Genomic DNA, 12,882 nt, shown 5'->3' on the forward strand with positions numbered 1-12,882 from the left:
ACACATATCAAAAGGCTGCAGAAAAAAAATGTATGCCTGAAATAACTGATCAGTGAATGAAAAATAAAAAGATGTAAGGAGAGATGTAGGCAAACCACTTTGATTTTTGAAGAACCCATTTCCACACAATCATAGAAATGGTAGAACATCACAGACAGTGTATTCATGACAGCAAAAAAAACCCCATGGATACACCAAACTGAAATTAATGCTCCAAGAAAAAGAGAAAGATGCTGGTACTGTAGGGCCATAAAGTACACTCACTTCTTAAAAATCAATAAAACACATCAAAAACACCCCACAACATATACATATATATTACTGGTTTTAATATATATATATACGTATATGCACAGTAAAAAAGTTGTCTTGTGCAGGATGTATATATCCTTTAAAAATCAGGAAAGCAGTATGCAATGACTGAGCTAACAATGGAAACACTGCATACATAAAACAATTTTGTTCAGTGATATAAATATAGCTACTTCATCATCTCACTGGATGACAACCTACATAACTGAACCCTAAATGCACATTAAAGAACTCCTATAACCAAAGGATAATGTTTCAAAGCAAAGGCCTAAGGCCAGATTTTACTACATTATTTTACAGATCATTTGAGTGACTGCTTCTTAAGCTACCACAGTTTGCTAAACACATTTTTACCTTAGACTACAAAACAGATTATCAGAGGGTGATACATCACTCCAGTATTATTCAATGTTTGCATCAGTGACCCATTAATTTATGACATAAAACGAGATTTTAGTTATGTGAATAAATGCCAAGGATCAGCACCTCCTGTGTTCCCAAGTAACTACATCAAAACTAAACAATGGAACATCTATAAATTTGTGGCTTATTGGAACAATTATGTGTACCAAGCACCTAATAGAAAAAGACTGAAACACAGATTAGGTTTTTTTTTTTTCTCTTAAAAAAACAGACAACTTAGAACAATTCTCTGTCAGATACCTGACCTTAAGCCTTCCTTGTCCTTTACCTACCAATATAAACAAAGTGCATTTTCAAAGACCATTCAAACTGGAACATGGAGAATGACTATAACTAAGGCAAAATACACAATATGGATCACAGATATATGATCCCTGGTCCCAGAGCAAGTACAACAAAAAAATCACAGAATTTTTCATACTACTGTGTGTTGAAGATATTTTCACACATTTTTCAAATGCACAGAATGTGAAATTTGCTGTGTATTTCCAAATATGCACAGGAAAGTGTGGTGGCACAGGAAGCCCATACTGATCTTTAGAGTCATGTCCTGTCCAATTCACTTATTTGGAAAATAGGAATATTTGAACAATGTAGACACACACAAACATCCACACACAGAGGCCATGCAACGGTATTTCCTCTCAGAAGAAATGTGTATCAAGACACAGCACTATCCCTTTTTTAGAAAAGTATACAAAGTGAAAACGTGAGAAGCACCTGCAATAGTCCCACCCACTTTCTACTCCCTGCCACAGTTCTTGGCAGGAATGAGGAGGAGAAGGTAAAAAGCAAGCTTCATCAAACGCTGGTAACAAAGCTCTGGCAGGACAAACAGCTGGGCAGCTCCAGCAGAGAACCCAGGCTGAGCAAGCAAGCACAGAGCGCCCCCAGAGGGCTGGAGCGCCTCTCCTATGGCCACAGGCTGAGTGACTTTGGGTTGCTCAATCCAGAGATTTGACATCTCCAAGGAGACATTACAGCAGCTTCCAGTAAAGGGGCTACAAGATAGCTGGAGAGGGACTACTGACAAGAACATGGAGTGACAGGACAAAGGGCAATAGCTTCAAACTGAGCAAAAGCGGGTAGGTTTCGATTAGATGTTAGGAAGAAACTCTTGACTGTGAGAGTGGTGAGGCACTGGAAGACTCTGCCCAGAGAAGCTGGGGATGCCCCAACCCTATCAGCCATCAAGGTCAGGGCTTCAAGTAACCTCACGTAGTAGAAGGTGTCCCTGCCTATGGCAGGGGGTTGGAACTACATGATATTTAAGGTCCCTTTCAACCCAAACCCATTCCAGGATTGTACAGATAAGGCACTTTTCTTCCTAAGGCACCATTATGCACGAACAGGCCCTGATTTCCTGCAGATGGCTATACATCTGCCTGCTGATGTAAAGTGAATTGATTTCTTATTGTGTGCACAGCCTGTGTGCACAGCTTTTACTTTACCTATTAAACTGTAACTCAGCCTGTGAATTTTTCACTTTTACCCTTCTGATTCTCTCCCCTATTCCACAGTGAGGAGTGAGCAGGTAGCTATGGGGGGCTGAACTGCCTAGGAAGTACCAGTAGCATCCAAATATGGAATACGCTAACAGACAATTAACCAATTCATTCTTCAGATTTCTGTTTTATTTAGTGGTTCCTGGCATCTCCTGGTAAAATGAGAAAATCAACCAATGCATTTATCTTCAGCCAAAAAGAAAACTGACACAGCTTTGTAATCCATGAGGTGACTGAAGTTAAAGAAAATACTGCACTGTATAATATTCTGACTTATGTAGGTAGATTATATTCTATTATGAAGATATACTAAAGTCAAACAGTAATCTAAATCACACTCTAAGCTATATAGCAAACAATAGAAATTGCTGTGAGAGCATTAATATGCAGTAAATCCTGAAACACCTTCTATTAAATGACTGGAATCACACTAAAACTTTATTAATGTATGCAAAAATATCACTTCTACAGAGAAACAGACAGACCAAAACCCATAGCACATGAACACATACGCACATATATACATCCACATACATACCTGTATATATACACATACACACATATATTAAATGTGTGCATATATTTAAATGCTACACACAGAGATATATATATATATGCATGCACACACACAAATTATGTACCTCTCCAAGGGCTTCATAGCGCTTTTGGTTCCACCTATGCAAATCTTCACGATAATTAAAAACAAATGGCTCCCCAGTTTTAATGTGTCTTAATTGCCCTTCTGTAAAAGAAACAAAATCATTACAGTTAATATACTTCTTCATTAAAAGTAAGACACACTCAATTGCTGAAAATTTAAAAATTAGTCTACATCTAAAAATCAAGCTATTATGAATTCCTCCTCATTTTTGGTTACAGGTTTTTTAACAGAAAACAACTGTAGCATAAAAAATTGCACGTGCATTTTATCATATATACTGCTAGATTAAGCTAAACAGAAATTATGACAGTGAAATTGCACACAAATATCAAATGCCAGAGTACTTCACAAAACATATTTATGTCTCAACTGCTATGAATTAACAGTGAAAAGTAATCATTAGCAGTTAATATTTGATCTGCAGGTGATTGAATTGTAGCTACAAATCCTCTACTTCAAAACTAACTGCATTATAAAGAAATGCAAATACATAAGGGGCTGGAAGCTGGAAGTAAGGGAAAGATTTTTCTTCAAGCCTAACAACTTTCTAAGCCTATCAGAAAAGAACCATGTCCACAATTAGGGAAAATATCTTAACTCCAAGATGAAATCAGGTAAGATCTCCCAGATTTAGGGTACACTGAGATTACAACAGTAGAATAAAGCAGAATGCTTATTTAGAGCAAAACCAAATGCTACTTTTGCTCTCATCTTAACTTCCTGTAGTTGGCCTTGTTTATAGCCAAAGTTAACAGCAAATCTGACCACTTGTGAAGACACGGACTGTGTTAAAATAATGATAATAATAAAATGGCAACAGTAGGAAGCCAACTACAAGAATAAACATTTTATCAACAATGTTTCAGCCTATCAGACAAAACACAAGTGATGATCTCAGAGCATTAGAGAACTGCAGTTCTAAAAACAGTCATATGTGCAAGTAAACTTTGAATGCTGAAGCAAAGGTTTCTCTGTAATGTTTCCTCTTGAATAGAAAAAAATGCTTGGTTGATGTATTTACAGAACTTTTAAACTTTATTTCCTGATGCTTAAAATAAAACATTTAGGATCTGATGTCTATAATAGTTATGCCTATCTGCTCATTTAACTTTTTTCTAGATCTGCCGTACCTCATGTACTAGATACTATGGAAGTAGCTCTCCAGAGTTTCCTATCCCTATGTTGGGTTCAAAGACCCTCCTTCTCACATTTTTCATAGTAACTTTACTTTCAGCTGCTCCTTCTCAGATACATACTCTACAAATATGCCATTCAGCAGCACATGAACTGGCTCTCGCCACAAGTAACAAATATCTGCTATATTTTTCCTCTGACTTTGTGGATCTGCCTTATTCAGATTTAAATAATCTAAGAAACTTCTGTACTTTTCCACCATAAAAAGAAGCATGATTAAGACATAAAAATACACGACTGAACATTTGAATTAAATGTACAAAAGCAAAATAGTGACTTTTTTGCTTTGCTGACCCTTCCATATGTAATAGGTCTTCATCCATTCTAAAGAAATCATTCAGGCTGTGAAGTTTAGTAATGGAATATTCAGTAATATAATTCATTCCCCAAAATTCAAATTTCACCCTTTTTATCAGCCACATATGAACCATTAACTCTGAAGTCAGTAAGGAAGACAGTAGACACTGTGCAGATCTAAAAATAAGGAGCTGAAAGTGACAGAGCTGAACTCCTTCCATCAAAGAAAGAGCATCACTTTCATGACACTTTTAGTCTCTAAGTACCTACCTATGAAAGCCATCAGGGTATTAAAAAGCTAAGTGTTGCATAAATGACTATCATTTAAAGGAAAGTTCTTCTTTTTTTCCCCTTTAAAAGTGGAAGATGCAAAACAGGCAGATTTAGAAACTAAAGTTCCTCTGTTCACAGAGCAGGCACTGCAAAGAAGTAAAATCGTAAACATTCCCATTTGTTCTACAGGTTTTAAACAATCTTGAAAGAGTCACTTCCTGCAGTCTGGTATTACTTTAGCTCAGAGGCTCATTTCTTACCTGTATTTTAAAATGCATGCACTGGTAATTATAAATAATAAGTCATTTAACACAGAGACTGAGCTAGCTGGAAGTACTTGCTTGCAGTCGTCATACACTTGGCTGCAATGCAAAATTATGTTCCACACCAGAAGAGACAGTCTATCACATTGCTTATTCTTCTATCAACATACATAGGTGTTTCCTATTGGTATTAATGGAATAGCTGGGACAAATTATTATCTGAAAAACAACTTCTTCTGTAGGCATAAAAATGAATCAAGAAATAAAACATTCCTTAAATGAGTGACCAATCTTTAATTCTGATTTTAAATGCTAGAGAAATTACTTTTAGAATTTTTGTATCAACACTTTTATAACAGAAAACAGGAAGTCATAAAATAGGCCCAGTACAACTCCATAACATTGTATGAAATGAGGTATAATTGTATGAAATAAAAAACAGGTCTTAGGTTTACAAGTCTATCAGCACTAAAGTTTAAAATTTCAATCCTAACAGGAAAGTATGAGATTTTAATAGGGACTTATAAGGTATAATTCAATTTCTGATAACCACTCAACACTATTCTACATATGGTCTTTACAAAGCACATATAACTTACTTTCATTAAAAATGTACTCAAATCCTTCCAAAGTATCAGGAAATTCAAGTGGCGGCTCATCTTTTTTCATTAGTTCATCCAAGTCGATTCTAGACAATAAATCTAAAAAAGTAAAAGGAAAAAAATACATAATGCATGCTGTCTCTTTTATTTCCTTTGTAACATTAAAAAATGTGTTTGCTGATATTTGTAGATCTTACAGGCAGAAGAATATCCCAGTATTACTAAACACAGGACACTGTTATGGGAAATCCTGTTAAATTTCAAAAGCCGGACTTCACTGCCTGAATACATACTAATTTATTTACTTATTTATTTACCTACCTATTTATTTCTATATTAATCTAAAAATGTCCAGAGAAAGGGAAGTCACCAAAGACACAGAAATTTGTTTCAATGATTCATTACCTCAGTGTTAGAAAATAAGTCTCTGAGGTATGCATCATGGTTTCAACATAAAGTTCTCTAGCTTCAGTTTCAAATAATTGATAGTGTCTTGATTGCCTTCTTGAGGAGTTCAGATTATCTTGTAAATGCCAGTGAGATTATCACCTCACTGGCATTTACCAGATGTGTGACTACACCAGCCCTCAGCCCCTCCTTTGATACCCAGACTGTTAGGCCTGAATCCTTCTCTCAACCACCCCATTTAAGAGCTCTCAAGATAGAGAAACTCCCATCCACTTTATAGTAAGCCATTGTATACACATCCTTTTCAGATCAGGACTGTATGTAGGCTACAGCCTACATACAGTCACTAATGCATGTACACAAAAATTAGCATAATCTACATTCTTTACTCTAGATTTAAGGATTTACATTTAACCAGAGGCAAACTTATGGGGATATCTTTACATCTACATTTAACTACCAAACAATTATACTGCATACACAGGTAATAGTGTACAATGATCTCTCCTCTCCTCATTGCATATCACACACCCAACTCAGTGAGCTACACTTCTAACACATTTTCTGATTATTAATTTTAAAAAAATCAAGAAACAATTCAGCAGAATTTCACCAAAATACATTTTCCTACTTCTTTGTTAGATGAAATTCAAGACCACACAAACAGTCTGTTCAGGAGTGCTAAACTGACTTTGAACTATAATTATTTAATAAATCAATATACTGTGTGCTACCAAGGAAATACATTAAGTGTATTAAGTATATGGATTTTTACCCTTATTATTAACCAGCACTGTAGCTCAAAAAAAAAAGTCTGAAAATACTCATTTTCTTTAAGTTTCATTTGGCATTAACTATGCTTCCATCTTTGTAGTACCTAAACAATTATTTTTATACTCTGTACAACTATTTTTGCTTGGTCTTGTTGCCAGTAGGCTACCCACATTACCTAATCTTAGGATTGACACGTTCAACACTTGGAAATTTCTACTGTTTAAAATGTACTGAAAATTATCTTCAACATTCTTGAGAGTTCCTTGACCTGCACTTTTACAACTCTTCAAGTTCACTTTACATTTATTCCAGCATTTACATTTATTCCAGATTGTCGCCAGCTCTTCTGAGTGATTCCACTGGGCAAAACTGGAGGACCAAAAGCCATCTGGTATGGCTGCTGAAATTCAACATCTTTCCAACAAGTACTATGGCTTCTCAGTATCTCTGTAGTATCTAAATGTCTATATAATACCACATACTGATAGACAGATTTAGAATCATCCATTCTCAGACACAGCTCATTTTTACATCACATCTGTTTAACAGCAAGTCCCATGAAATTCAATTAATGCAAGAAATTATGTGATTGTTCTTGTGCACTGTCCTTTGGAAGTTCTGCAGAAGCTCCTTTGGTTCTCAACCAAATGATAGGGAAAAATAAAATAATTTTGTCAAAGAAGACTCCCACAACAGGATGTAAAAAATGTGTCCTTTCTTCCTTTGTACATTGACAAAACCAAGGCAGCAACAGTCTTTAGCACATCTTTCTCTCTTTGGTGAAGAGACTCCAGTCACACTGCATCCCTGGAATTTAATTTCATTTGAATTTCCATACCATCTATTTACACAGAATATATACAACAAAAAAAAACAATCTCCTGAGTATCAAGGACCAGAGAATACAAAGTATATTATGCTTATTCACAATATGTACAGCTTGTCATGATTTACAGCTTTCACCAGCCACTAAAGAAAACTGCACCTGTTCTGAGTTGAAACCACTGACATGTTCACTTTCTTCTTGTGCAACTTTTCAAATTAAATTCATCTAAAATGTCTTACAACTTTGGGATTCTTTCCAAATCTGATCTACTATTCTTACCTAAGGTCTCGGACTTTTCAACTCGATTTGAGATAGTTCAACAGAGCTGAAAACTCTGAAGGAGACCTTCTCTACCTAAATGGAAAATCATTCGATCACATCATTAACACTAATCCTTGAAGATAATAAAATTAATGCCATGTATAAAATGGTTATAGTTCAAGTTTTACTTCTAAACTTGAACTATAGCTTTCTCAAAAGATACTAAATGGACAGAATTGGCACAAAGTCTTATAAAAGCACTACACAGGTTTTCACCACTGTGCAATGCAAGCATTTTAAATTAATGTTTGGTTAACTAACTTGTAGGTCTAACCTACTTCATATACTTCCAAAGCTGAAAGCCACTATCAAAACATGCCATTAATGTAAATTATTTTTACCCCTAAGTCCATTTAGCTCTGTTTATTTTTTAAAACATACAAAGGGAACTTTATAAAACCAATATGGATATCAATGTCCTGGAAACCTCTTCCCTTTTAGCATTCTAGTCCAAGAGATTTTTAAATGCTGTAATACGGTTGTATAACTATAAAATAAAAGCATCACACAAACTAAACCAAAACGTCTGAAAACTCAGAACACAAAAGCCAGTCAATTTCTAAAAGAGCAATGATGAAAATTTTAAAAACAATGAATAGTTTATTCTGTTACTCCTTACCATATATCATTATGTTTTATACCATCTTATGAAAATACTGATAAATGGACACACCATAAGCATTAGCACAGGTGGACTAAGAGTTTATTTTTAGTGTTGTAATTCCCAAGCTCTAACTCATAACTATACCATATAATTTTCCTTTCCTAAACAATGATTTCTGAAATGTCAATATATGTAAAAAAAAAGGGCAAAAAAGACTCATACCCTTTAATGCAGTGGTCTTCTCTTTTTCATCTGGACCTCCTTGCTGGAGCTGAGCCATCATTTACCCAAACTATCAACAAACTTTGAAATACTGAGGCAAATGTAGACTAATATTCAAAGGACAATCTGAAAAAGAACAAGAGTTGGAAATTAATGAATTTACTGACTTCTCCTTCAACAGCTCTTGTCTGCTGCTGTTTACACCACCAAAAAAAAAATTCTGATTATTATAAGCGCGAAGTCTGACCAAGTTTGGTTAAAGATTCAAGTTCACAAGAATGAACAATACCTCTCCCTACTACTAAAATACTTCTACCTAATCAAAACTACTTCTTTCATGATTCTAATGTAGCAGCAGTAAACAGTAAGCCTTTTACAGAAGCGCAACACCTGCAAGTCCAAAACAGGAGATAGAAGAAAAACAAAAGACAATCAACAGAACTTCCACAATCTTTATGGATTTTCTTCCTCTATTAACTCCACTTGGTTGTCATTACTATACTATATAGTTTTGATTTAGTAAAGGTACATGAAGCACACAATTTTAAGCCACTGTGATTTCCACAATACATTACTGGTATTGAAATCTATTTGTATTGTAAATTTATTAAAATACAAAGCTACATTTGTCCAGCTACAGAACCAATCTCAGTGTATTCAAGACAAGACTATACATAAAAAATCTATTTCCAAATTTCTCCTTCTGCACAGAAGGCAAACCAGACATTCAAATCCACAAACTCTTTCATTTTCAGTCTGACACCAAGGGAGTGAACTACCAAATCACAACTGCTTCTTCCTTCTCAATAAAAAGACTTCAGTGCATTGAATTCTTATTCCCTTAATCTTATTTTGTTTCTTTGTTTTATCTGTCAGTCATAACCAACTTGTTTTATTCTTCTTCCTTATGTACTTTATCATTGATGAGGTTGTATGAACTCTATTGTAACTTGTCAAAATAGTAACAGGATTCACCAACCATACTACTGCCTCCCTAACACTTAGACCTGCAAGAAAGATCCTCAAAATGATTAAGTAACAGCAGTTCATTCTATAGACAGCAGAAAAAAAAAAAAAGCATAATAAAGACTACTTTTTTCTTGTACATAGAGAAAACCTATTAAACATTTTCTTGTCTATTAAAGGAGTAATACAGCAATTTAAGGGGGTGTTAGTTATTAACTAAGGAGAGGGTTTGAAGGATTGTTGTGATTTGGTCTTTTAAACTTGGGGGTCTAGAAAGTCCAATCATTGATTTTACAAGTTGGAACTATGGCAGACTTTGACACCTTCCTTTGTAAAGACTGTTCAGACAAAGCTGATGGGAAACAGCAACACACTTTACAAGAGTCCTTTAAAGACACAACTTCAAAGGAGTTGGAAAGGAAAGGTCTGTTTATACTGTGTACCTCATAAATTACGACATGATGGAGTTAAAATGTGCATCTTTTGTCTAACCCTTTAGTCACCACTTGTAACAAAAGCAATTACAAAAATAACAGCAAAACCACTGGGATTTTTTGTGCATTTTCTAGCCTATAATGTTGGCAATGTAAATATTAATAATTATTATTATTATTATGTAAATATTTGTGATTCAAATGTTGATTCCCACACAAGGATGGTATTAAATATTTTCCTCATATGTTTCCAAGCAGTCCATCTTGTTTGTACATTTGCAGCACAAACCCACTATATTCTACACAGCAGTATATTCTAATAAATTCCAGCATATTCTAATAAACCATATAGAAAAGAAAGTAAGTTCTGTTAAAATTATTCAAAGTGCTAAAAAATTACAATGATAGTGTTTTGTAATAGCCCAGATTAAAATTACTCTAGCCATATGAAATTGAGTGGTTGTCCCTATACAACATTTGAAAATTCATAATTTGGTAAAAGTAACTTAATGCAGTTAACAAAATACATACAGGTCCTCAAATATTTGTTCTTAGCCAAGGGAAGAAACATAAAATCAATCTGAACAGATTTATCTTGGAAAACGAGACCCCATCCCCTGATCAGATAAAATCAATGCAGAGACCAGGAATCTTTGCCATTCTTGTCTCTGCCATGGATACTGTTCTTCTTCCTTTATTAGATGAAAACCCTGCCTCTGAGTAGATAACAGTTCAACTGCAAAGCTAAAAGCACCAAAATAAATAAATCTGAATTAGGTTTGAAAGAGAGAATTTACAATTCTTTTTGACAAAGTAAAAAATTGTTACAGCAGCCACTAGATGCAGGATTTGATATCATAATGAGGGTGGAACAAATACACAGTATGTTATGCATTGTTTCTTTGAATACAGGATTTTTTTGAATCCCTCACTGATACTTGTTTAATTAACTAAGAGAAGAAATTACTTGAGAGAGTTGGATCTCTGTTCTTTGACAGAGGTGCCAAATCCATTACTGATGATACAAGAATAAACACTGGAAAATTACGAAATTCCGAGTGGTTTCACAGAGGCAAAACCAGGAAGTGTAGTTTATTCTAGGCATTAATTTCAAACTGCAGTTTGTTCTAGGTATTAATTTCAAATCCCAGGTCTTCAACGGCATATACTGATGACTTCACATAGCTCCTAAATGCCACCAAGTTTCTTGTAATAAATACAGACTTTAAATGTGTTATTCTTATTGTACTGCTATGCTTAAACATGTTATTATACAATTACTTAGATGAGTCTTTTGAAAACACCTCTGTGGTTTTTTTTTACTAGATACATACAGCATAGTTTACCTGAAGAAACAGTTACAGCAAATAAGTTTATGTATATTTACATGCTTATGCATGAAAACTTAGGTATTCTGACACAAAGTATCTTATCCATATCCTGTGCCTCTAACTCCATCCTTTGCAATACTTAAAAATAATTTGACACAGAAATATTCTGGTTTCATGGTTTCACGTGAGCCAATGAGGCTGCATTTTCATTATACATCTGCTTATGTAATCACAGAAACTGGTAGACTCAGAAACAAATAGTCAACAAATTAGTTTTTTAAAAACGCACACATAAGAGAACATACACATATTTCATGTTCTTGGCCATAAAGTGATATTGGAAGTTTGGACTACAGACCTTGTGATGGCATAACAGTCATATTTTTAAAATCAAACTGACACCATATGACACCATATCATATCCATACACATGGCACATATACACAAGGTTTCAACATACTTAAAATACTCTTCATTGTGCAAATGCAGACAGAAGTGTGACAAAAACCACAGTATATGATTTTGCCAAATTAGTGTCATGGTTTGACCCTGGCACAATGCCAGGGCCCCCATGAAAGGTATATTTCCAAAATGGTTACTGTGAGATGTGACCCGGGAACAGAACAAAGCAAGCTCCCATTTGGGGATGGAGGGAAAAACAACACCTTAATAATCTACAACACAGAAACATAAGGGAAAAAAAAGAAAAAAACACACACAACAATCTACAATGCAAACACTATCAAAACACTCCTCCTCCCCCCAGTCCTCTAAACATTCAAATCTCAGTCCAATACCCTCCTGCACACCAGCTCCCCCCAGTTCATCAGGAGAGAGGAGTTTCCCTCTTGCACCATGGGACTCCCCAGGAAACACAGTTGGAAGCTCCTGTGCTTCCATGTCACATGTGGCAGCCGCCCAGAGAAAATCTGCCGTGGTGACCATCTTCCTTCCATATCCAGTGCTCTCACCACTGTCCATGGATCCAAACTGCTCCTTAGGTCTTTTTAAGAATGCCTCGCCCAGTTCCAAGAAGTGGCCGCCTCTCACCATTTGGGACACCTGTCCCCCCCATATTTTTACTCCCCTGGGGCTGAGGGGCCTCATGAACAGAGATCCTTCTACGCTGAAGGCAGAGGGCTCCACCACACCCCACCCCCCCCCCCCCCCCCCAAGTCTCTGTTCCCTCTGCTTCTCCTCTTGGCCTTATCATTCTTGGCATCCGGCCAACCACCTCCCTCAAGGTGCAGTCTCTGCATTATTGGAAGAAATTGGTTTCGCTTTTGGCTATGTAAGAGAAAAATCCAGCCAAAGCCACTCCAATCATCTCCTCCATCTAGGGCACTCTCATCTGCTGGCATTTTCTTCACCCTTTTCTTCTTTCCCATCCTCTGTCCCCTCTCAATCCTCAGCTGGGGAGGATCAGTGTTTTTACAGCTTCCATTGTTTCAATACCAAAAGAGTTA

General features: G+C 35.7%; 2 protein-coding genes across 2 annotated transcripts in view; both read right to left on the reverse strand.

The window, feature by feature from the left end:
- The window catches only part of ARB2A (ARB2 cotranscriptional regulator A), a 232,785-nt gene extending 223,968 nt beyond the window's left edge, over nucleotides 1–8,817 (reverse strand). The window contains exons 1-3 of the mRNA XM_064405548.1: nucleotides 8,686–8,817; nucleotides 5,528–5,629; nucleotides 2,882–2,982 (exon numbers count right to left, since the gene is read on the reverse strand). Coding sequence (XP_064261618.1) covers nucleotides 2,882–2,982; nucleotides 5,528–5,629; nucleotides 8,686–8,746 — 264 coding nt within the window. The 5' untranslated portion in view covers nucleotides 8,747–8,817. The remainder of the gene's footprint in view (nucleotides 1–2,881; nucleotides 2,983–5,527; nucleotides 5,630–8,685) is intronic.
- KIAA0825 (KIAA0825 ortholog) overlaps nucleotides 8,685–12,882 on the reverse strand; it is a 265,760-nt gene continuing 261,562 nt past the window's right edge. The window contains exon 22 of the mRNA XM_064405518.1: nucleotides 8,685–8,811. The gene's annotated coding sequence lies outside the window, so the exon portion shown is untranslated. The remainder of the gene's footprint in view (nucleotides 8,812–12,882) is intronic.

Source organism: Passer domesticus, chromosome Z (genome assembly GCF_036417665.1).
Source record: "Passer domesticus isolate bPasDom1 chromosome Z, bPasDom1.hap1, whole genome shotgun sequence".
NCBI classification, from domain to species: domain Eukaryota; kingdom Metazoa; phylum Chordata; class Aves; order Passeriformes; family Passeridae; genus Passer; species Passer domesticus.